Genomic DNA, 26,044 nt, shown 5'->3' on the forward strand with positions numbered 1-26,044 from the left:
ACATTTTTGTATTCATTACATTTACAAGCTAACATAACTTTTAAAAATTACAAAAACTCTCTTGAATTGCATATCCTTAAATCAATATTTTATTATAAAAGATAGAAACGGTGTCACAGTACATTCACTTTCCAGCAGGTTCACTATCATTCACTATACTCATGGCAAAAGTAGGTCCTTCCAAAATGATTTTTGGCCATGTGGCAGTCCAGTATTCTGACCCTCATGTTTTGCAAATACAATACAAAGCCATCACATTGCTACAAAATTAAACTACCATAGGTAGTTGAGGGGACACATGAGGTTTTGCCTCAGTGGAAGTCACATAAATGACTAGTCAATGGGGGAACATCTACACCCATCATAGATTAACTTTTCATGACAGATACAGTTTCAGAAGCCCAAATAAACAGGAGAATGAAGAAAGCACTGAATCATAGAAGTAAAGAGTTTTGCACCACATTCTAAACCCTTAGCCCTAGCTTAGTGTGCAGAAAATAGTATTTGGGAAAACAAAGGAGTAAATTATATATTTTAGTAATATTATTCTTTAATAAATACCACCATTTTAAGATCATATAAAATTTAAAGATGATTAGATTCTTAATATTTTCTCCAGGTTAATTGGTCCTTAGTGTTCAAATGAGGCCTCAGAATTATTATGTAGCATTTAGGGGCAAATATGCAACCCAACAACCCAGCACTGGAGGCCAAGATAGAGAAGATCTCCACAGCCACCATGTATTTCCCCTTTGTGCTCAGGTAAGAGGGCACAAAGGACAACCAAACGCTACAAAACACCAACATGCTGAAAGTGATGAACTTGGCCTCATTGAAGCTGTCCGGCAACTTCCTGGCCAGAAATGCCACAGTGAAGCTGACCGTGGCCAGAAATCCCAAGTATCCCAAGACACAAAAGAACATAAAAACTGAACCTTCATTGCATTCTGCTATTATTTCTTCTGCCAGGCAGTGCATATCAAAATTTGGGAAGGGAGGAGCAGTACTTAGCCATACAGTACAAATACAGACTTGAACAAAGGAGCAACCAAAAAGAATGAAGTGGGAAATTTGTTTCCCAACCCATTTCAACATCCTGGATCCTGGTTTGGTGACTGCAAATGCTAAGACCACAGTGACAGTTTTTGCCAATATGCTTGAAAGAGCCACAGTGAAGATGACTCCAAAAACTGCTTGTCTTACATAGCAGGTCACTGTGTGAGGCCAGCCGAGGAATAGGAAGCAGCAGAGGAAGCAGAACAATAGGCAGATGAGCAGAGCATAGGTGAGGTCCCGATTGTTGGCCTTGACAATGGGAGTGTCTTGATACTTAGTGAAGACTCTGAGCACAAAAGCAGTGATCAAAGAAAAAGACAGAGCCAAGAGAGATAAAGTGATACCGAAAGGTTCTGAGAAAGAGAGGAAATTCAGGAGCCTAGGGATGCATTGATCTTGTTCCTTGTTTGGAAAGCGATCTTCTGGGCACTTGAAGCAAGCAATCATGTCTGAAATAAACAAGCAAATAAATTAAACTAATTTTTGGGATTATGCAATATGTGTTGGTGAACTGAGTTGCTGCTGTAGAAAATAGTGGCAATACATCTCCTACCATTTTTGTCTGAAATCATCCCTTCTGGACATGGAGCACAATCATAGCAACAAAATGGCTTCCCCTCTTTCTTTTTTCTGCTGTAGCCAGGATGGCAGTGGTCATTACACCTGGCAAGGGGAAGCGCCTATTCATAAAAAGAGAATTATTTTGTCTCATTTGTCCTGTAAATTATTTTACTAATTTATTTCGTAAAGAAATCAGCCAAGGATGTCCCATAGATCACAAGAGGGCTATGCATAGTTTCCCGCTTTGAAAACATTTCCCCATGTTGTTAAATGAAGAAGGGAGGATCAGTATGAAATCAAAAATAGGAGTCAAATGAATCATTCCCTTGATGCTTAAGGTGTCTTTAGCAACAAGTTCAAAACTGGTATTCTTCCACTTGGGAAATGGGGATGGACAGACTGTTGAATGGTGGGTTTATTTTGAAATTTAAGGGGCTGTTTCTGGTTCCATGTGTAATAACACAGATCTCTGCTACACACCCTCCCTTCATACACTAGGATAAGCATCTGAGATTATGGATCACAGCTTCTATACATGAGCACCCAAGTTTCTCGGAACTAGTGGAGTGTAGACATTTATATGTAGGTATGTATGCATATAATCTCACCTGATTAAATGCACTGTTCCGTGTGATGGCCTTCTCGTTCACTCTGAATTCTTGGCCTGGTGATGCCCATGGGTCCATCATTCCTACTTTCACCTTGAAAAAGGAGTGATTTGGGAAAATCACCCAATTTACAATATCGTATCCAGATGCTAATTCACCATTCTCATCAAAAGAAACGGTATCACCCTCACTGTTGTTAAATGAGATGCTTTTCAGGAAAAGGTTAAGCTAAATTGAAGGAATTAAACATAAGTTTTGCAAAAAGATGAGAGTGGAAAACATATTTTCCTATTTTGGCTATCCAACTTTGTCTTAGCAGAAAATCCTCTGAGTCCTACTCAGTGGTGATAGTCAAAGAAACATGAGAAGAAGGAAACATAGACAGCTTTAGGTCATGATTAGATAAATCTATGGACTCCCATTGGCTTTTATTTACAATGGCTGTATATTGCAAGAATGCTGTTGTTGCATGTAAGCATCTTGGTCAGCAAATGGAAGAGTGCTATGTCCTGCTGAAGTCCTGTTTGTCGACTTCCATAGGTATCTGTCGACTATTTCAACAGAACAGTAGGCTAGATGGCTCTTGGTTCCAACCCACAAGAATCTATGGCCTTTTAAATTGTGGGAGGGATATTTCATTTGTTTGTTACTATGCTGTTTATTTTTGTGTTTTTATATTATAAACCTCCCTGCAATGGATGAGAGGCCGTATAGAAAATTGATACATAAAGGAATTATTATTATGCTCTTAATTTACACTGAGTCTCTCCAAGTATCTTGGTATATAGCACTAATCTTAGCTGTATGTCAATTTGAATCCATCCCTGGAAATTCCTCACAATTCGTTTTGTCCACCCTGGAAAAGCTGGCAATAAATGTTTCAGCCATGGCATTAGCTCTTTCTTTATTTTTATTTTCCTGTGATTACTGTCTTAATTCTCAAAACCATTTCACATACATCACAAGATACCCAATCTTGCTTGGGTTTCCACAGCAGCCTGTCAGATTTCTTAAACCCCTCTACTTTCCTCAAACAGCAGCAGTCTAATTTCCCACCTCCACCTGTATCTCACCTCTGTTTTTCTACAGAACTGGTCACATAAAAGTTTACTGCAGAAGGGGTGGTGTCTGATCTTCTGTTTTATACAAATTATATCTTTGGCCAGTCTGGATGTTGTATTGCTAACTTCCCTTGTAATCAGTGCACAGGGCTATTTACAAGCCAGTGTACCAAGGAATGGTAACCGGATAATACTTGTATGTTTGTGCTAACAAAAGGAGGATAACTTTAGGAAAGTTGGATAGTCTATGCAATTTTGTACTATTGAAGCATGTGAAAATATCAGAAAAGTCATGGCAAGAAGGTGGCTTTGAAAGTCCATCTCACCTGCCAAGGTTGCAAATTTTGAGGATATAGTCTTCCATTGACCATTGCTCCATGTTTTATCCTCAATAGATTTAACCTATGTAAGGTATATGCTATGGCCTGGGCTGCATTATAGATGCTGTAACTTTGGCCTGTCATGCTCATTTCAAACAAAGTTCCAGGGAGGCTCTTGAGACTCTCTTGTCCAGTACAAGAATCAGCCTCTTCCCTGTGCTCATTAGAATCAGGAAATAAGCAGTTGAATGCCTGTTGCCAGAAGATTCTGATAAAACCATCTCCATTGGCAGAATTAGGATGTAGGTTCTGCAGGAATTGTGTAAACCCCAGAACTTCCTTGGAGTATATTACAAAAGACAAGGCACCATTAAAGACTTGGATATCTGAAGCTCTGTGCATAGTTTCTAATGAGAAATCCCAGTGGGCGGTCATAATCCACACTTTACCCATAGACGTTTCAGTGGCACCTTCTAATAATGAAAAGAAATATATCATCCATATTAAAGCCGTCGTGGTCTGTGGTTCTGCACATACAACCAATACTTTGATTTTTGAGATGGTCATAGAAAAGGACTTGGCCCGGAATAGCCCTAATGAACCCAAGTTCTCTGTGGTTTGATATATGGAGGGTGTTTTTTCAGTGAAGGCTGTACAGATACCATGTTGGGAAAGCATTGGCATCAAGGTTTGCACAAAAATTTCCCCATTGTCATCACCTGATGCAACAATCCCTACCCAAATCCACTGGAAATGCAGAAGTAGGTAGACAATCCCTTTATATTGATATACTTCATTGGGGACCATCCGATAGAAAGAAGGGAACTGGGGTCCAAGTCTCATCACTGGAGCTAATACACAACTGGCAATCTTAGAGTAGGGGAAAACAGCAGTTCAGAATTAATTCGAAATTGCATTTATTTATCTTTTATTCTAAGTAGACCACCTAATATTCAGAAAAACATTTTATTTTATTTCAGTAAAGTTTTACACAACTTGATTGTAAAAACAAATATTCAAAGTGGTTGATAAGAAGGATAAAACAATAAAAGTATTTACCAAATGAATTAACATCAATAAATTAAACCACCATAAACTAAAAACAGATGAAATCAAGCACCAACATTCTAAATATCTGGGTAGGTGTGTCTAAGAAAAAATATTTTTAGCAGGCATTGAAAAGTGAATGTACCTGCCTCATATCAGTAGGAAGGGAGTTCCAATGTGTAGTTGCTATCATACAAAAAGATCAAGTGTTTACAAATGTGAAACAGGTGTGAAACCTATAACAGCACCAGTTTTGCTCCAGATTGGAGCAGTCAAATTGCTATAGATAGGGTAAGGTAATCTTACCCGAGAGGCAATGGTCTGCTGCCTTGTCCACCTTTGCTAACAGACAGGGGGACATTTTTGTAGGCTGTTTAGGCCAAAAGAGGAAGCATGTACCATACTACAGTATCACATGCATGCTTGCATGTGGTGTGGGGGTGGGCTGCCCTGGCTAATGGTTCTTCTTCTGTCAGTCACACCTGACCTCCCTCCCTATCTCTGTTTGGTTTTTTGGTTGATTTGCAGCCAAGTAGAAATTTTTGGATGATCCGGTGTCATGAATGAGCCAGCCCAGCCAGCTCCCAGTGAAGGAAGTAACCAGAATGAGAGAGGTTTAACTACAAGACAGGAGGATTATAGCTGAGAGCCAACTTCTCCACCCGTAGGAATACCAAATGACAGCAGCGTTTCAGAGAGCCAGCCGGCAGCTTGCTAGTGTGCTAGTGAAGAACAAAATGCTGGGGCTAGAAATGAAACCAGCTTAGAAAGCAGGAAAGACCATGGAAGTAAACTCTCAGAGAATGGGGAAGGGGTGGGAGCTGACCCCCTCAGCCCAAGGTCTAGGAGTATGTGGGTGTCTTCAAGACAGAACACGTCACAAGAGGACGTTCGTCTGTTTCTGGTCTCACTGGAAACACCCTCCTTAGAAGGGACATCTTTGATTTATGGACTGATGGCTGTGAACGCCACTCTGGTGACCTCTGGTTGTTTATACAATAAATCTTCCTGGTTGTTATCAAGACTCCCTGACACCCACCTTGTTTGCGACTTATTTTTCCAAACCTACTCCTGAGCTACTCTTGTAGCCTTGTTCCCTTTTCAGTACCAGGAATCCAGGTTCCCTATCAGCAGCAGAGTTTCAGATTGCACTTTCTATGAAGCTACTTACTGGTGAGTAGACCAGGAAAACTTTTGTAGAGAAGGTTAGGATTAGTTCAGTTTTAGAGCTGCAGTGCTCTAGTTTATTTCCCCATGGATTTAATTTGATTGCTGAGATGCCTATGATTGCCATTCTCAGGGTTTAAGAACCTCTATGTGCCCAGATGCTTGACAACCAATTTGCTGGAATTGTTTAGGACTGGAGTGGTAAGTGACCAGCACACTCTTCTGATGTCTGGGAGAGACTCAGAGAGAGTGTGAGCTGCTTCAACACTCTGAGTAACTCATAAGGGAAGCTCAAAAAGGAATTCCTTTAGTGACTCCCAGGTCCCCTTCCATCTCGGCTGTAGGAGTAAGTGGGAGACTGGTGACAGTAACTACTGGAGGGTAAGAATCATTTGCAGGACTGCAATGTTGTGTTGCAGTTGGACTATGAAGGGAGTGTGAGAGCTTCTCTTAGGTAACCTTCCTGTACCACACAGGGTGCAAAGCTTGCTTATAGCATCAGTCTGTGCTTGTTATCTGTGCTTGTAACTTGTTTTACACTGTTCTTAATATTGTGTTTTAATGTTACAATCCACCCTGGGACCTTAGGTTGAAGGGTGAGTAAATAAGAAGAAGAATAATTGATAAGTGGGATGCCTTGCTGCCTGGGTTCTCTCCTGCACCCCTGATAGAAAATATTCCTGATCATATCAGACTCTTGGGTATGTGTACCGGATTTGACCTTATGCATAGACTATCAAACTGAGGTGGTCACCTAAACAACATAACCCTATGCATTTTCCACATGGAGATTTATGCATACTCTTGCATCAACTTTGCAGATCATAAAGAGGAACAAAACACTTTAGAGAATATTGCCATTTTCAAACATCATGCTGACCTCAATATAAAACAATGCCTTGTCCTATATGTGTATCATGCAGAGAAGTGTTAAGTGTGGGTAGCTTTTTGACAAATTAGTAAAGTCTGATGTTTCACTGTCAGTTTTATACCTTTTGGTCTCTCTATGCCCCTCCCAGACTGAGAGGGGGAAAAAGAAAAATATTCTGAGGGTATAGATGATCATCTGCATTATAGTCATAAAAGCTTCATGAACTACACACTCATTCTACCTGTGGGATCTTGTAGATGCCTAAGAGAATAGCCATGTAAAGGGAAATGTCAAAGTCAACTCCTCCAATAACAGCCATCAGATTCTTCCTCTTGTCACATTTGAAGTTGGGGAAAATCCTTTCTGTGGTGGACAGAAGCTTCAAGGTGTTCTGGTGAGTCATCCTTGCATTTATATAGCTGTCATAGATTTGAAAGCCCAGGGTGACATTTGGGAGGATCTTTGCATTCTCATTGATCTCCTTCACAGCAAATACCAAGGACAGTATATGCTGATATTTCTTCGGGAGAGTCCTAAATAAAGGTTTACAGCATATGTACGTAAGACAGCTATCCAATCCCTTAGGAAGTTTATGTCTATGAGGATTGTGAGGGAGAACATAAAACAGATGAGCCAAAGAAGGGACAATGAATGCTGCAGAAATGCAAGGCTGGCCTGGTGTCCAAAATTTGGTTCAAAAGGGAATCACATAACATTTTCCATTGTGTGCGACTGCATGAGGAACCTCGGAACCTCCTGCATGAAGCATGTCTGTGACAGCAGACACTCACTGGACAAAGGATAAAAAGATTTTTAAAAATTAGAATATTACATTGAAACAACTGCATAAATATGTTTTGAAATATACACACTTATTTCTGATCGTGCCATTTTATGAGATATTATTTGACCTAGACCATATAATGGAGGGGAGGAAATACTTACAAAAGTTCATAAACCAACTTGGTTTTAGGGTGCTCACTGAAATACAACTCATCAAATACAAAGCCAAGCTGAGACGTTATCTCTCCGATGATTTGGTCACCTTTCTGATTATACTCAAATGGGAACTGGAAAGGATCAGTCACAGCACAATCAGTTTCTTTCTTTCCCTGAGCTGAAGGTAGTTGTAACCACAGAAAGAGGAAGAGGGACCACAAAAACATTGCTGTCACCACTGGGCAAATCTTGACCTAGAATTCAGTTTTCTGCCTACCAGCATCTCCTTTAAGAAATGCTTCCTTCAGTGGATCCACATTCTTTTCATAAATTGAAATTGGCAAAGGTTCGTTTGGGATAGTTCTTCCTCTCAAAACCTTCCCATCCCAGTTTTCAGCAAACATGGTATATTTTATATAAGATTCCAAACTACAATAGCTTTAGTGTTTTTAATTCCATGAGGAGATTGACAAGGCTGAAGATATATCATAATAATCTGAGATAATCACATGGTTTAAATCAATGTCTCCAGAGGAATGATACCATTTCCAGCAAAATAAAACCTGTCAATTAGAGCTTACTGTAAGTTAGTGGGGGGAAAGTGACATGTACACTAGTAAAAAGAAGAGTAAAGGAACGTGATGCAGTCAGAGATGACATACTCATATACTCCACAACATTAGCCCTCATATAGACACATTCTGTCCACATCTTGATGTGTGTGGGTTATATTGTAAATTTGTTCTGAAATAACTACTAATACACGAGGCAAAAGGCAGATATAATGTGATAGCTGTGTGCTCAGGCATTTGCAACTACCAAAGTGTGTACAGTATAGAGAGTAGACACACACACAATAGTGAACCCAAACACCATCCTGCATGTTATACATGCTGTTTGTTTCTGGGCATTTCCAACTTCTGTGGAGAGGTTAGGGTGTCTGGCAGCTTTCTGACCTGGAAAGCCACACTGAAGCTGACAATGGCCAATAATCCCAGGTAACCCAGGACACAATAAGACATACTAAAAGAGCCTTCATTGCATTGCATTGCATTACAATTACTTCAGTCAGAGAGTACATGTCAAAATCTGGGAATGGAGGAGCAGTACATAGCCACATGGCACAAATACTGGCTTGGGTAAAGGAACAACCAAGAAGAATAGAATTGGACAGTCTTTTCCCCACCCATTTCCTCATCCTGGATCCTGGCTTGGTGGCCTTGAAAGCCAGAACCACAGTGATGGTTTTGGCCAATACGCATGAAACAGCCACAGAAAAGATGATACCAAAAGCAGTTTGTCATAAATAGCAGGTCACTGTGTGAGGCTGCCCAATGAACAGCAAGGAGCAGAGGAAGCAGAGGAGTAGAGATGTGATCAGAGAGAAGGTGACGTCCCGATTGTTGGCTTTGACAATCGGTGTGTTCCAGTACTAAGTGAATATTGCAAACACCAAAGCTGTGATCACAGAATAAAACAGAAACAAGAAAGCTGAAGTGAACCCCAAAGGCTCTGAGAAAGAGAGGAAATTCAGGGTCTTGGGAATGCACTGATTTTGGGCCTGATTTGGATATTGGTTTGGGGGGCATTTGAAGCACTTGTCCATGTTGGGCGTATTAAATAAAAAATAAATAAATTCATGGAGTCCTGAGAAATATCCTGTAGAAAGAGGAAGTTACCATTTCTCTCTAATTGCTAGTGTTCTGTCAGCATTACATTGGAAACAGAGATAGCTGTTGAAATTTTGATCAACTATACAGCATTTTGGAATCAACTATACAGCATTTTGGGGTTATGACTGCCCTGAGAAAATTAGAAAATGCCATAACCCTCCAATAATCTTATTGGAGCAAAAGACACTTATGTGTTGCAGCCCACGTTGACGGTGTGGGAAACTGGCTGCTAACACCACCACTACAGGGTTGGACTGCAAAGATTGTTCCTCATTAAGTATTTAGACATACTAACTGATGTGTGCTCAAATATTGATTCATGTAATTGTATTATAAATTGCTATAGAGTTGCAGCACTATGTGGGTATTTAATTGAGGTTGAGAATGGGGCAATAGTTCATGCTCTTCCTGTCCCCAGTGTCATGTCCTTGTCCATGTTCCAAATAGCCTCTCCTGACTCAGAAGTTATTTAAAAAGATAGTTGAGTATCATCATCATACTAATCGTACCTTTCCCAAATGCCCCTAATCGTATGGATTTCAAATAGGTTTGGACATAAAACAGTGCCTTGTGACACCAGGGCCCAAAAAGCACTCTCTGGACTTGGTCCCACAGGTAACACAGTATCCCCAATTCCCATTCCATGGAGCCAGTCCAAGAGGGTATCAAGGTCAAAAACTGTAGAGAGATCAAGAAGCAGGAGTAAGGTAGCTCTCCTCTAATACTCTCTGTAAAATGGAGGGGCAATCAGGGAGTCCAAGGGCAATCCAGATTGGGATGGCTAAACTGGCTGTGTGATTCACGCTGTCAAGCCAAGAACAAGATTCTAGCTCCTGGCCTCAGACAGGCTCTACATGAGCCAGTATAACACCCATGGGCTGCCTTCACCATGCATAGAGAATCCTTCCCACAAAAAGTGAGCTGTGTAACAAACACACAAAAACAACAACCACACACAAAAACAACAACCTGTAAATGAATGCTTCATAGACAACCTTTACCTACTACCATTTTAAAGAGGACTGAAACATAACACAAAGTATTTAACACACCCAAATAAAATGGAGACATGTGGATGCAGTGGGTGTGAAAAGAAAACCTGGGAAGGACAAAGGACAAAGTATTTATTTATTTTGTAATAACCAATAAATATCACAATTGTTGAAAAGAAAAACCCTCAGAAAACCCAAAATGGATAGATTCTTATTGATTTCTGCCAATTATCTGGTTTTTGCTGTTCAGGTCAGGCCTCATGATAATTATGTAGCATTTTGGGAAAAAGATGCATCCCAATAACCCAGCACTGGAGGCCAAGATTGAGAAGATCTCCACAGCCACCATGTATTTCCCCTTGGTGCTCAGGTAAGAGGGAACAAAGGACAACCAAACACTGCAAAAGACCAACATGCTGAAAGTGATGAACTTCGCTTCATTGAAACTGTCTGGCAACTTTCGGGCCTGGAAAGCCATGGCAAAGCTAACACTAGCCAGAAATCCCAAGTAACCAAAGACACCATAAAACATGGAGATTGAACCTTCATTGCATTTTACTACAATTTCTTCAGTCATTGAGTACATGTCAAACTCAAGAAATGGCGGAGCAGTACTGAGCCATACAGTACAAATGCAGGTTTGTATAAAGGAACAGGCAAGCAGAATAGAGTTTGTGAATGTTTTCCCCACCCATTTCCTCATCCTGGATCCTGGTTTCGTGGCCATGAAAGCCAGAACCACTGTGATGGTTTTTGCTAACACACAAGACACAGCAAATGAGAAGAGAATGCCAAAAGTAGTTTGTCGTAAGCAGCAGGTCACAATGTGAGGCTTGGCGATGAATAGCAAGGAGCAGAGAAAGCAGAGAAAAAGGCTGATGAGCAGAGAGCACGTTAGGTCCCGATTGTTGGCTTTGACAATGGGAGTGTCCCAATGTTTTGTGAAGACTCCAAGAACCAGCGCTGTGATCAAAGAAAAAGAGAGAGCCAAGACTGCTAAACAGATCCCCAGGGGTTCTGAGAAAGAGAGGAAATGGAGAATCTTGGAAATGCATTGGTCTCTGTTCTTATTTGGGAATTGAGTTTCTTGACATTTGAAGCAATAATTCATGTCTGAAAAATCAAATCAATGATATATCAGTTCCAACAAACAAGCCAACATTTTTCATGAGATAGCAGTTCCTATAATCCTGTTCTCCTGACCTGTATCATATTTTGTAATATGAATGTAGCCAACTCAAAAGAGAATGCCAGGAGGCGATATATCTGCCACAGTTCTAGATAATCTTAGTTTTATTATATTCATTAGCAATTACCAGTGAGGGAATGATGTTATACACAAGAAGCTGATGTAAAGCAAGCTGGAGTAAGCTACACCAAATCCAAACTATGTTCAGGAGTGTGTCGACATCTGTCTAAGCCATGTAAACCAGGGAGAGGGGAAGCCATCACATAAAATAGAATTTGAGTTATACCACCATTTTTCCTGTTGTAGGTTACACTAGGTTCCCTGGTGATGTGACAAAGCTGAATGTGTTTAGGATGCAGCCTAAGTCCTCCCCTCTGGTCCTGCTGTTGGACTGCCCCCTTTCAGGGCCTATGGTGGCAGAAGATCCAGTGGGTCCCATATCTCTGGCCCAGCTGAAGTTTGGGAGTTGCAGTGGGCCAGATAGAGACCACAGCAAGTGGATTTGTATGTGCGTCATAGCTAGGTTGCCATACTTGCTCCTGTGTTTAGGAGAATTAGATTGCTCAAAGGAAGCAACAGTTTAAATGAGTTAGGGTTTTTTTTAATATAGTAGAGTACATGATATTTCCTACCATTTTGATTTGAAATCATCCCATCTGGACATAAAGCACAATCATAGCAACAAAACGGCAATCCCTCCTTCTTTTTTCTGCTGTAGCCTGGATGGCAGTGGTCATTGCACACTGCAAGTGGCAACACCTATCCATAAAAAAGAGAAAGTGTACTTCTCTTTTACAATGTAAACAAGGCAGCCAGCACCAACATTGCTTCTTGTGAATAGGGATGGCATGTGCGCATTATAGCTGAAGGAAAGAATCAGAAATTACCATATTTTTCACCCTATAGGACACACTTTTCCCCCTCCAAAAATGAAGGGGAAATCTGGGTGCGTCCTATGGGGCGAATGCAGGCTTTCGCTGAAGCTTGGAGAGTGAGAGCAGTCGGTGCACACCGACCCCTCTCGCTCTCCAGGCTTCAGGAAGACATCCGCAGCCTGTTTCACGGAGCGCCGGGCGTGCTGAAAGCAGAGCACCCGGTGCTTCAGGAACACATCCGCAGCCTGCTTCCCGGAGCACCGGGCGCGTTGAAAGCAGAGCGCCCGGCGCTTGGGGAACACATCTGCAGCATGGGGAGCCCTGCAGCAGTTCCCTGCAGGGCTCCGCATGCTGCGGATAGCAGCCTGCCGCCCAGCGCGAGGGGCGCCCTGAAGCAGAGCGCCCCTAGCGCCAGGCTGCTATCCGCAGCGTGGGGAGATAGCAGCCTGCCGCCCGGCGCGCAGGGCACCCTGAAGCAGAGCGCCCCACGTGTTGGGCAGACATCGGCCAGCCCCACAAGCTCGGGGGACAGCAGGGAGGCGCAGCGCCGCCATCCCGCTGTTCCTCGACCTGGTTCGGTTTCCCCGACCTGGTTTTGGGGGGGGGGAAATAAAGGGGGAAAAAATTTCCTTTATTTCCCACCCAAAAAACTAGGTGCGTCCTATGGGACGGAGCGTCCTATGGGACGAAAAATACGGTAGGTATTTTTTGAGTAAGTGATTAGCACTGAAAATGAAATGCATGTGGGAAGGCTTTGGAACTTCATATCTAGAACCTGTGGCCTGTGGGCCAAGTCTGGCTTCCCACACCAGCCCCATGGCATCTTCTGATATTATCTGTAACACAGCTGAAACATCTGGAGAAACAGTAGAAAACATAAAAAGAAAGCTACAAAATGTAAACTATGTAAGCAGCAGTATCGGGAGACATCAGTGGCTGGTCAGATCAGCACAAGCTTTGGAGGACTTTTATGTGGAATGTTTCTGGTGGCCTGTGTAGCCATCTCCTCTAGCTGAGTGCTCTACTCAGTGCTTCCAGGGCACCAATGCTGGGAACAGGATTGCACAGTCAACGAAGGATTAAACACTGTCCTCCTGGCCAACAGCTGACATAACCAGTGATAGCAGCTGTTGGGCAAATGGACATGGAGAAGGGAAAATGGTCTTGCAAGCCAAATTGTACTCTTTGGCAGGACAATACTGACCCATGGGCTGGAGGTTCCCCACTTCTATTATATCTCTTTATATATTAGAATCCATATATATTAGGTTTAGGGCCATATGTCTGGATTTCAAAGACAGAATTGACATCTCGGCAGAATTGGGCTGTGCTTTCTCTTGGATTTTAGACAAATCAACTGAAAAATTATGGGGTGGTTTGTTTGTTTTTGGTGTTTTCCTATAAATAAGCACAACAGTGTATTACTCCAATTGTATATTCCATTGTATTAAACATATACTGGTAATTCCGTCCCACCTGATTAAATATGTTGTGCCATGTGATTGCCTCTTCATTCATGGTGAACTCTTGGCCTTGCACTGCTTGTGGATTAATTCTCCCTACTGTCACTCGTAAAAAGGAGTGGTTTGGAAAAGTAACCCAGTTTATAATATCAAATCCACCTGCTAATTCACCATTCTCATCAAAAGATACAAAGTCCCCTGCACTGTTGTTAAATGAGATATTCTTCAGGAAAGGGTGAAGCTAAATTGAAAGAGGCAAGGACAGATTTTACAACATGATGAAAAAGAACAAAACAACAGAACAACTTTCTGACTTCTAAGGGCCACATTGGTTAATCTTTATGGGATTCCATTATGTGTTTCATCTCACCTCCTCTCTCTCTCTCTCTCTCTCTCTCTCTCTCTCTCCCCAAATTCGGCCCTCCAGATGTTTTGAGACTATAATTCCTGTTAGCTTGGGATGATGGGAGTTGTAATCCCAAAACATCTGGAGGGCCGAATTTGGGGGTGCCTGTTTTAAAGCACTGATAACTGAACAGAAAGCCTTGTGTTTTCCATTATAAGCAGTTTCATGCCTTTTCACCATTTGGGAGAGTTTAGGAAAATATGAACGAACAAGAAAAATTAGAGCTACAAAATAAGATAACAAACCAAATTAAATATTTAGAAATCTGGATTATGGCAAAAAACATAAACTTGAATCTCATTTAACATTAGACATGAAAGCAAATTTGTTGAGACTGTGGGATCTTACCTGCCAGGGCTGCAGATTTTGATGATTAAATCTATTTCTTTCTACTCCGTTTTTTGGCCTGAATATAGTATGTAAACTGTGTGCTATGGTCTGGACTGCATTATAGATGCTGTAACTGTGGCTAGTCATGCTCATTTCAAAAAGAGCACCAGGGAGGCTCTCCAGTTTCTCTTGCCCAGTGCACGTATCAGTATTGTCCATTGGCTCATTTGAATCAGAAAGTAAGCAGTTGAAAGCCTGTTGCCAGAAGTTCCTGATAAAACCATCTCCTTTGGCAGAGTTAGGATGTAGGTTCTGCAGGAATTTTGTAAAGCCCATTACTTCATTTGAGTGAATTGCAAAAGACAAGGCACCATTAAACAGTTGCATGTCCATACCCCTAAGCCTTGTTTCAAATGAGAAATCCCATTCAGCTGTCAAAATCCACACTTTGCCCATAGACATTTGTGTGACATCTTCTAATAATGAAAAGTAATATGTCATCCATAACAAACTTGTCATAGTCTGAGTATCTGCACATGCCACCAGTACTTTTACATGTGTTACTATCACAGAGGACTTGGCCCGGATAAGTTCTAATGAACTGAAATTCTCTAATGCATTAGATACGGATGGTGTTTTTTCCTTGAAGGCCGTACAGATTCCATGCTTTGAGAGCATTGGTATTAAGGTCTGCATGAACCTCTCTCCGTTGTCATTATCTGAGGCAACAATCCCCACCCATATCCACTGGAAATACTGAAGGAGATGCACAATTCCTTTATACTGATGTACTTCATTGGGAACCATCCGGTAGAAGGAAGGAAACTGTAATTGAATGTTCATTGCTGGTGCTAATACACAGCTGGAAATCTGGAAAGGGCCAGTGAAACTTGCATCATGATGAGCAGAAATTATACATTACTGTAGTTATTTATTCCATTGAACCCATTTCCTAAATAAATTCTCAAGTATATAGGAGGAACCTGAGAACCTACAGCATGAAGTTCTGTGCTCATTGAAGATAACAAGTTTGTTAGCTTTTGGGTCAGGTTTAGTGAATTCCTTTGTGAGCTTCTTAGTAGGGTACCAAATAATTACAAGTAATATTGTTCATTATATTCTCTCTCTCTGTGTGTGTGTGTGTGTGTGTGTGTGTCCTATGACAATCTTGCTTACAGTAGACCCACTGAAATTAATGAACACAACTAACTTTGGTCCATCAATTTCAGAGGGTCTACTTTGAATAAGACTTAGTGGGTGAAAAAAAAGCACCCACATTTTCTTGGTGTCAGAGTTTTTAAAATGTACGTAGGATTTATCCAAGTGTGTCTGGATTTGGTCTGCAAGAACTTGCTCAATAACATTCCCCAGGAAGGGTACAATTGAAACTGCCTTGTTGTTAAGTCAGCAACAAGGGACCTTTTCTGTTTTTTGTTGTCTTCCTGCTGTTTTCCTGCACTACTTCCTCTCGCAACAAAACATTAATCACCTCCCTGTCCCATTCATTTTCTCTCCCTGCCAGATTTAATAAAAGAACATAGACAGGAGCACAGATGGTTAGCTGCACCAATCCAAGCACCTTGCCAACATCTTCAAACTGTTAGGCTGAAGCTCACTGAACAGGACTGGTCCAGACCATACCCTGGAGAAATCTTCTGGTCTATCTGCCCCAGCTGCAGCAGGCAAATCCCCGTAGACTTAAATTATTTGATTGCAGGAATGCTTAGCAAGAAAATCACATCAGGCTGCAGTGGATTTTTTTACCGGGCTAGTATACAACTCACCTGAAAGAAATCAGCTGGACAGCATAATGAAAACAAAATGGAGATAGCAAATGAGAATAACTAAGGAGAAATAAAAGCTTGATTACATGGAAGGAGGGTAATATGGTATCAGAGCTGCAAAAGCCTTATGGCCCATGAATTCACTGTACCTGTGGCATCTTATAGATGCCTAAAATAGTAGCCATGTGAACAGAGGTGTCAGGCTTTAATCCTCCAATAACAGCTATCAGATTCTTCTGACTGTCACATCTGAAGTTGGAAATGATTTTTTCTGTGGCAGAGAGAAGATTCAGGGTGTTCTGGTGAGTTATCCTTGCATTTTCATAGCTGTCATAGATGTGAAATCCCAGGCTGATATTTGGTAGGATCTGAGGGTTCTCATTTATCACCTTCACAGCAAATACCAAGGAGAGAACATTCTGGTATTTCTTGGATATTGTTCTAAAGTAAAATTGACATCATTAGTAAACAGATTTGCAATCCATTATGAAACATATTTCTGTGAGAAATCTTCCACGTATATCAATATAGTTGCAAATAAATTTTATGATTGGATATTACACATATTAAACCCACAGAAAACAAGGGAGACAAAATAGAGGAATCATTTATCAACATAATCTAATACTGCACATGTATGTGTTGAAGAGCAGGTTCTGGTGGTGCATCAGTTTTGCCAGCTGAAGGAGTAGCCCCACATTGTGGGACCTTTTGCAGGAATGGGACAGCAGTGGGGAGAAGCACATAATTATGCCCTATTTTACCTGGGTCGCCAATACAGGACTGCTCTTGAAGTCCTCCCATGATGTGCAAAAAGACTCTGCCCTTCCCTGTAAACTTTTACTTTCATTAGGGGTTGGTGAGAATAACTGCAACATGCCCTGAAAGTGCGTAGAACTGAATTGGGTACTTGGAAAAGCAACAGTCTTTCCCACTTCTTTTCAACTTTATGTACTTTTCAAGATTCAGAGCAGCTAAGCAGAAAAGAGATTGCCTTTTTTGTGCGGGGGGCAGGTCTAGGTTTGCATTCTCTGTTGGTACTTGAAATATGAATCCTGCCTAATGGGTGGGTCCTGGGTTGTTGAGAAATTCTGAGAAAAGAGTGTGCCTGCTCTTTGGGAGAAATGGCAATGTCCCTCCCTCCATTCTTGCAACAGCAGGACACTAGAGAAAGATCAAAAGAAAGAAAATCTGTTTTCTGTTTTGTCTACAGAACATTATGCAAAAGGAACTGCATTATAGAAGTTATTTATGCATTGCTAACAACGTATTAAAAAAGCATATGCAAACTCTTTGAACGAAACAGAACTTGCATGACTTTTTCAAATAAATATGCTCTATCCAAGTATATATACCAGGGGGTATACTTACATAAGCTGATCTACAAATTTTATCTTGGGTTGTTCACTAAAATGTAATTCATCAGTTAAACATGCAAGCTGAGACATCATCCCTCCAATGATTAGGTCTCCTCTCTGAACATACTCATATGGAGCCTGGAAAGGATCAATTATGGCACATGCAGCAATGTTTTCCTTTCCTTCAGCTGAAGGCATTTGCAGCAACAGAAAGAGGAAGAGCTGTCTCAAGAACATTGCTTCCCTGAAGGACAACTATTGGCCTAGAATTCTCCCTTCTCTGTCATAAATCCAGTTTCACCTAACTTATAAAAAATTTCCCTCAGTGGCTCCAGATACTTTTAATGAGGAGAAACCACTATAGGCAATCTGAGGCAAATGTTGCTGTCTGAAATACCTCATCTCAGCTCTAATCACATATAGGTATATATATTGTGTTGGTCTTCACACTGTTTTGTCATTGTCTTTCTAAACTCAGACAAATCCATGAGGAGTTTCACAAGGTAGAAGATGAATCACAGTAATATGTGATGATTACACAGTTCAGCATTATCTCTCTAGAGTATTGCCCTGTGCAAGAAATCCACTGCGGCAAAATATATTATGCTTTGTAGATCTCTCTGGAAGTTAGTGGGATAATTTTTTATTATATTTATTATTTCAAGCAGAGGTTGGATGGCCACTGATCTGGAATGTTGTAGCATTAGGGTTACTTTATTGGCAGAGGATCAGATGACATTTGAGTTCCCTTGTATATTTCTAAGGTGATATACACTCCCTCTGTGGGGAGGTGAGATTTTTATACTCATTGTCCACATCCCCTGAAGTTAATTACCAAACCTAGGACACTCCTGCTGGTTTCTGGCTCAGCAGAGGAGGTGGGAAATGGGAGGAGGGAGGGCAGCAAGAACTCATTGAGAAGCTCTTCTCCAAGAAGAACAGCCAGAAACCAGTTCTGTGATGAGCAGGAGACATGGAAGGCCCTTGACACTACCAGGTTGAAGACATAGATTGAACTACTGGTTCATGCACAACAAGAGTCCTTGGAGGAAATGTGGGTGCCTCTTCTTCAGGTCAACAATGAGTCTTGTCAGATTTGATGCACTAATGTGGTGCATGTGATTTGAAAACAGAGAGGCAAGCAAAGCATCTGATAAACCAGCTGCCTTCCATGATATGTGGATTCTGTTCACCAGCCTTGTTTTACACTAGAGGTGTAATAATAGGTGGTCATATTGAGGGGTCTAAGTCTCTTCAAAGAATAAATGCCAAGCAAACAAGCTAAATAAAGAATCAAGGCATGGTGGGGTGGGGTCCAAACATCATTAGCCAAGGGTGAAATATTGGTGAGCAGCCTGGAGAGACATGGGAAACCAAGCTGGTAGAACTGTGGTGTAACTGTGGTAGGAATGTAGTTTGGGGCAACTTCTTCAACAGCATTGGATTGGCTAGTCATTTTTCAGCACTATTAGGCAGAACAAACACTACACACCAATAGAACTGATGCCAAATCTCCAAAGGCAAGTTCACTCTTCTATATTTCATTTTGATGGTGAATATACAGTGGTACCTCTGGATGCAAACAGGATACGTTCTGGAGCCCTGTTCACAACCTGAAGCAACGCAACCTGCGTTCGCACGTCTGTGCATGTGTGGGTCACGATTCACCACTTCTGCACATGCGTGTGATGTCATTTTGAGCGTCTGCATATGCGCGAGTGGGGAAACCTGGAAGTAATGCGATCTGTTACTTCTGGGTCGCCACGGAGCGTAACCTGAAAACACTCAACCCGAAGCTACTTCAACCCAAGGTATGACTGCACAATTATATTTTAAGTACCTGAAAAGTGGAAATCAATGCTTCTACTGTCAACCATGCATCATCACTCAATAGTGTTTGCTGAACAGCATAAATCAGAAAAGCATCAAACATTACAACACAACAAAAATCTGGGTGGGTATTCTGGACTACCTTTGTGGGATAGTTCGGTTGGTAGGACATGAGACTCTTAATCTCAGTGTTGTGGGTTAAAGCCCCACTTTGGATAAAAGATTTCTGCACTGCAGAGGGTTGGACTAGTTGAATCCTCATGGTCCCTTCCAAGTCTAAAATTCTATTTTTCTATTAGACTGTATGTGCAAGCATAAAGTTAACAGAAGGCCAATTGTGCTTTTCTTCAATGTGATTGATGTTACTGTCATTGGTGCCTATATGCTATGGGTACAAAAATATTGCTAGACTCGAAGTGCACATCTCTACAGCTTTGAAGGTGTCTCCTTTAGGTAACTCTGGAGAAAGACTTAACAGGCCTAAACATAGTGTGAAGGATGTAGAGTGTCAGGTTAAGAATGGACCTCCAGAATGAATTAAGTTCTTAACTCGAGGTACCACTGTATACTTCATCAGAAACAACAGACCCATATGTTATCTAGTTTAAAAATTCTATCTCACTAAATAGTGGAAATTTAATTGGGTATAAAATATAGTCCAAAAACAATTAGTGTGACTTTTTTCACTCAACACTGGATAAGGGTAAAGGGGGTAAATAATAGAGCACACGATTCAAAACTTTCAAAAATATGTACAGGGAAGGAAGAAAATTATGAATAGAACAATAACATATCTCCTGATATGTTTATCTGTGTTTCTTCAAAGAAGAAAAACAATTTTTGATTAATAAAATTAAAATATTATTAGAAATAAAGCAAAATAAAAATGAGTAGATTCTTCCTAATTTCTCCTAACTAATTGGTCTTTGCTGTTTAAGTCAGGCCTCAGGATAATTATGTAGCATTTGGGGAAAAATATACATCCCAGTAACCCAGCACTGGAGGACAAGATGGAGAAGATCTCCACAGCCACCATGTATTTTCCTTTGGTGCTCAAGTAAGTTGGAACAAAGGATAACCAAACACTGCAAAACACCAACATGCTGAAAGTGATGAACTTTGCTTCATTGAAACTGTCTGGCAACTTTCTGGCCTGGAAAGCCACACTGAAGCTGACAATGGCCAAGAATCCCAGGTAACCCAAGACACAATAAAACATAGATACAGAACCTTCATTGCACTCCACTATGATTTTTTCAGCCTGAGAGTGCATGTCAAAATCAGGATGTGGAGGATAACTAAGTAGCCATATAGCACAAATGCAGGCTTGTATAAAGGAGCAACCAATAATAATAGCATTAGATCTCTTTTTTCCTACCCATTTCCTCATTCTGGATCCTGGTTTGGTGGCCATGAAAGCCAAAATTACAGTGATAGTTTTGGCCAATATGCAAGAAACAGCAACTGAGAATACGATACCGAAAGCAGTTTGCCGTAAATAGCAGGTCACTGTGTTAGGGCAGCCAATGAACAGCAACGAACAGAGGAAGCAGAGTAATAGGGAGATAAGAAGAGTGTAGGTGAGTTCCCGATTGTTGGCTTTGACAATGGGGGTGTTGGAATGCTTAGTGAAGACTCCAAGGATCAAAGCTGTGATCAGAGAAAAACAGAGAGTCAAAGAAGCTAAAAGAATCCCCAGGGGTTCTGAGAAAGTGAGAAAACTTAGAAACTTTGAAAGACATTGATCATGTTCCTTGTTTGGAAATTTATCTTCTGAGCATTTGAAACAATTATCCATATCTGTAATATAAGACAGAGAAGTTGTGTCAACTGTTCCGTCATGTCTGTCTAATGAAGTGAATATATCAATATGAAATGTGTGTTACTCTCTAAGAATGGCACTTATCCTATTATTTGGTTGATGGCCAAGATTCTAAGGCATCCATGGGAAGCAGATTGCATCATCCAATCACAGGAGTGATGCTTGCAGACTTAAAAGGCTACTCTGCTCTTTCCTTCCTCAGGGTTGTTCCAGAGCAGCAGCATACTTGATCCCCTGCATTTTTATTTACAGCATTGGAGCAATCAATTAGATTCCCCCCCCCCCACACACACACCTATTAGATTTTCTTCTTCTTCGCGTTGTAGGGGAATAGGGTGGTGGTCGTGGTAATTTGGCGAATTTGTAACAATAGCTTTAGGAGGCAGCAGCTGTTTTGTGAATTGAACAGCAGCTATTCCAATGAACACTATGAGGTGTCTCTATTGTGTAAGAGAACTTCTCCAACAATACTCTCACAGCCTACCAATAGGAGTGACTATGGGGGGAGGGAATCCTATCTGATCTCTTCAGTTGTGGACCAGCTGCAATAGGGATGAGGTTTTCTGCCCTGTATAATTATTTTTACTTTATTCTTAAAAAACAACAACTGTCAAAGCACTCCATTAGTTAACACTGCTGAAATTTTAGAATCCATTACTTTCAGAAACAGTTCTCTTTCTCTTTTTATCTCCCCTGTTTCTTCCACAATTGTTTGCTCATTAATTGAGATATAAATATAGGTGATTATATTTATGCTGAGAAGAAAAGGAAGAAGAAATAATTTATCATGATCATGATCAATGTACAAGATATCACCTACCCGTTTGATTTGAAATCATCCCATATGGACATGGAGTACAATCATAGCAGCAAAATGACTTCCCCTCCATCTTTTTTTTGCTGAAGCCTGGATAGCACTTATCATTACACACAGCAAGAGGCAGCACCTGTTTATAAAAATAAAAGAACAACAGTGTAGCTTGCCATGGGGGGTTATAACTGAATTAGATACTCAGCACTTGGACAATGTTCTTGGAGCATGTTGACTGGATAAGTGATTCACAGGGCAACACCAGAGTACTCTGGGTCAGAGAAGACCCATTAAAGTTAATGGGCCTTACCAAGGCTTTTCTTCAGCTACAACTTGTTGGAGTTCAGTTCTGGCACCTCTCAGGTGAGCACCATTGCCATTCTAAGAGAACAAGGGAGGCTTTCACTGTGACTTGGGTCACCTCTTTATCTTGGAAAATAGCAGTGGGCCTTACTAACTTAGGTTCATTAATTTCAATGGTTCTACTCTAAGAAGGGCATATTGTGTGTGTATGTTTAGAGGGGAGGGTAAGAAACTTTTTGTTTTGATTTCAGGCAAGTTGGCAAAAGAGGGAACAATAGTCATAAAAAGGTAAATAAAAGTGGCAAAGAAGGTGACACAAGGTGGAAAACAATTGAGAAAATCAAAAAGGAAACCTGAGAGGGAGACAAAAAAGCAATACCAGCAGTTGAAAGGAAGTAGTAGAAGGGAAAGGGAAAGAAGAAATGATACAAATATTTGAGAATGTAAATAAGAAGAGAGGAAAATGAATGGGGTGCAGCCAAGGGTGGAGAATGCATGTGATTTGAAGAGGAAAGGGAGGGGACAAGGAGCTCATTGGAACCCTGTGCTCAACAGCACCCAGACCCCCAGAGCCAGTGATGCTGGCAGAAATTGGAGTCCAACAACACCTACGGGCTCCTATTTTGGGTACCCCTACTATACAGTATTGCAACTTTATTTGTTGCTGCAACCATCATGGTAATTTCAACCATCACTGAAAAAGAAAGATACATCCTATCCATATTATACAGAATGTATTGTAATTGTACAGTATATATTTCAGTTCATATGTATTATCCTCTCAGCTACTTAAGATGGGACTGTGTGTAGGAAAATAAAATTTATGAAGTGTACAGGGCAACTTTTGTGAGAAGAATTATGATGTTAGAGAAATGTGAGATTACAACCTCACATTTTCAGACATAGATGACCTAGTTTTTACATAGGCCAATTTTCTTACAATTTATAGTTGAGTCTCACCTGATTAAATGAATTGTGCCATGTGATGACATCCTTCTTAATGCTGAACTTTTGATTTTGTAAAGCTCTTGGATTCATCCTTCCAACTTTCACTCTTAGTAAGGATTGATTCGGGAAAGTAACCCAGTTTATAATATTAAATCCAGCTTCTAATTCACCATTCTTATCAAAAGACACAAAGTCCCCAGCACTATTATTAAATGTTATGCTTTGCAGAAAAGAGTGAAGCTGCATAGAATGTGCAAAATGAAAAAAAGACCAAAGAAAAAAAATGTTTTGCTTTAATTAGGAGGGATAAGTAAGATAGAGATAAGCTACAAAAATAGTAATATGCAGAATAAAATATTTTGAACACATATTTATTTCCCATAACTAAACATTGCCACTGCTACCAGGGCATACAGAAAATTGTCATGCAATCACAGTTGACAATAAACATATACTCTCCTCACTTGCACAGAAACCAAAAGCATAAGAACTGTCTTACATGATCAAATTAATGACCAGCAGTCCATTTTCCTTAGGAGTTACCCACATGCCCCCTGGAAATCAAATGGTTGGTCGCTCAGGCGCGCCACTGAGTCCAGACTGGCGTGTGAAGTAACTGTACCATGAGCCCTCCCCCTTGTTTGTTTTTGAACATACTATGTTCCTGCAGAAGAATACTGACTACAATTACTTCCTTAATGACTCGCTCAACTGGTGCATAGAAGGATGAAACAAGGATAAAATATTTATTTGTAGGCTTCTGTAGCTGGTAAGGGGAAAGCATTTGAGCATGAATTAGAGATTTGTTGGTTTGATGATTTAATGGTGCTAGTTATATATACTTGCTTCTTGTTATCCATGAACTCCATGAACTGAGTGCTATCACATCTTTGATTAGCTAAGACAGGAAGGTTAATATGGACATAAAATCTTACCTGCCAAGGTTGCAGATTTGTATTATCCCATCTTCTTGTGCCTGCCACTGATGTGTATTTAGGCCTGGATGAGTACATCCTATGTAAAGCATCTGCAATGGCCTGGATTGTATTATAGGAGCTGTAACTTTGGCCAGTCATGCTCATTTCAAAAAGACCACCAGGAAGGTCCTCCAATTTCTCTTCACCGGTACAAATATCAATCCTTTCCTCATTCTCACTAGAATCAGAAAATAAGCAGTTGAATGCCTTTTGCCAGAATATCCTGAGGAAACCATCTCCTTTGGGAAAGTTAGGATGCAAGAGCTGCAGGAATCTCGTGAAGCCTATCATTTCAGTTGACTGAATTGCAAATGACAAGGCACCATCAAAGTTTTGTATATTAAAATTTCTCTGTAATGTTTCTAATGTGAACTCCCATTGAGCTGTCATAATCCATACTTTCCCAGTAAAAAACTGTGTGTTACCTTCAGTGTATGAAAATACCATATCAATCCATATCAAAGCTGTAATGGTTTGAGGTTCTGCACATACAACCAATATATTAACTTTTGAGATGGTCGGAGAAAAGCTGTTGGCCCAGTTGAGTAATGATGAACTAAAATTGTCAACAGTTTGAGATATGGCTGGTGTTTTTTCATTGATGGCTGTGCAGATTCCATGTTGGGAAAACATTGGCAGTAAGGTCTGCATGAATTTCTCTCCATTGTCATCATCTGTTGCAACCATCCCCACCCACTTCCACTGGAAATGCAGCAGGAGATGGACAATTCCTACATACTGATGTTGTTCATTGGGAACCATCCGATAGAATGGAGTGAGCTGGGATTCAAAATTCATTTTTGGAGCTAATATGCAACTGGCAATCTGAGGGGGGAGAATATCATGTTGGGCAGAAGTTATGCCAAGCTGAAATGATTTGTCCCAAATAAATGGCAACAATGGAATTTTCTAGAGTAAATATACTTGTTTTAGGACTATTCTCATTTTGAATTCCCCCATTCGTTTTTGCTCTCTTTGTTTCTTTTCATTGAATCCAACTTCTTTGTCGTCTTATCAGTCACAGAGTTATCCTTACGCAGAAGTGTACAATCTGCAACATGTGTGCTACATGTGCCCCCCCCCGAGACTCTGGCAAAGTTAGAGATGCAGAATTAAGTTGGTTTGGCTTGCATTTTTATGCAAAACTACCTGAGTCACATTTCACAAAATCATACATGAACTGAAAAACAGCTATCCTTTGAAATATGTGCTTCTTTAAATTCTGCAGTGAAGTTATCAAACCAAAGAATGCATTTACAATGTGAATATTAGGAGATACTAGTGCATAAATACACACATTAGTTGAAATAACTTACACAAATACATGGAAGTTTTTTTTAAGTATACATTAGGCAAAAATAGTCTGCAAAAATAGTACAGTGGTACCTCGGGTTACATACGCTTTAGGTTACATACGCTTCAGGTTACAGACTCCGCTAACCCAGAAATATTACCTCGGGTTAAGAACTTTGCTTCAGGATGACAATAGAAATCGTGCGGTGGCAGCACGGTGGCAGCAGGAGGCCCCATTAGCTAAAGTGGTGCTTCAGGTTAAGAACAGTTTCAGATAAGAATGGACCTCCGGGACGAATTAAGTACATAACCAGAGGTAGCACTGTATATTATCCAGAAGCACCTTTCTCAAAGATGAAA

The 26,044-nt window shown here is 40.7% G+C and overlaps 3 protein-coding genes across 3 annotated transcripts; all 3 read right to left on the minus strand.

The window, feature by feature from the left end:
• Positions 1–603: 603 nt before the first annotated feature.
• On the minus strand, positions 604–8,034 carry LOC114583139 (vomeronasal type-2 receptor 26-like). The gene is made up of 7 exons (XM_077918184.1): positions 7,908–8,034; positions 7,637–7,808; positions 6,933–7,224; positions 3,613–4,488; positions 2,226–2,453; positions 1,610–1,736; positions 604–1,505 (listed from the first exon to the last, which is right to left on the minus strand). The coding sequence occupies exons 1-7, from the start codon at positions 8,032–8,034 to the stop codon at positions 604–606; spliced, it is 2,724 nt and encodes a 907-aa protein (XP_077774310.1).
• Positions 8,035–10,506: 2,472 nt separating this feature from the next.
• LOC144325319 (vomeronasal type-2 receptor 26-like) lies at positions 10,507–17,898 on the minus strand. Its single transcript, XM_077918185.1, has 6 exons — positions 17,714–17,898; positions 16,492–16,783; positions 14,577–15,428; positions 13,836–14,063; positions 12,117–12,243; positions 10,507–11,408 (listed from the first exon to the last, which is right to left on the minus strand). The coding sequence occupies exons 1-6, from the start codon at positions 17,896–17,898 to the stop codon at positions 10,507–10,509; spliced, it is 2,586 nt and encodes an 861-aa protein (XP_077774311.1).
• Positions 17,899–20,431: 2,533 nt separating this feature from the next.
• On the minus strand, positions 20,432–22,206 carry LOC144325320 (vomeronasal type-2 receptor 26-like). Its single transcript, XM_077918186.1, has 2 exons — positions 22,173–22,206; positions 20,432–21,330 (listed from the first exon to the last, which is right to left on the minus strand). Exons 1-2 carry the CDS (start codon positions 22,189–22,191, stop codon positions 20,432–20,434), a joined length of 918 nt encoding a protein of 305 aa, XP_077774312.1. The 5' UTR covers positions 22,192–22,206.
• Positions 22,207–26,044: the final 3,838 nt, after the last annotated feature.

The sequence above is a fragment of the Podarcis muralis genome, chromosome 13, assembly GCF_964188315.1.
Source record: "Podarcis muralis chromosome 13, rPodMur119.hap1.1, whole genome shotgun sequence".
Classification (NCBI taxonomy): Eukaryota; Metazoa; Chordata; class Lepidosauria; order Squamata; family Lacertidae; genus Podarcis; species Podarcis muralis.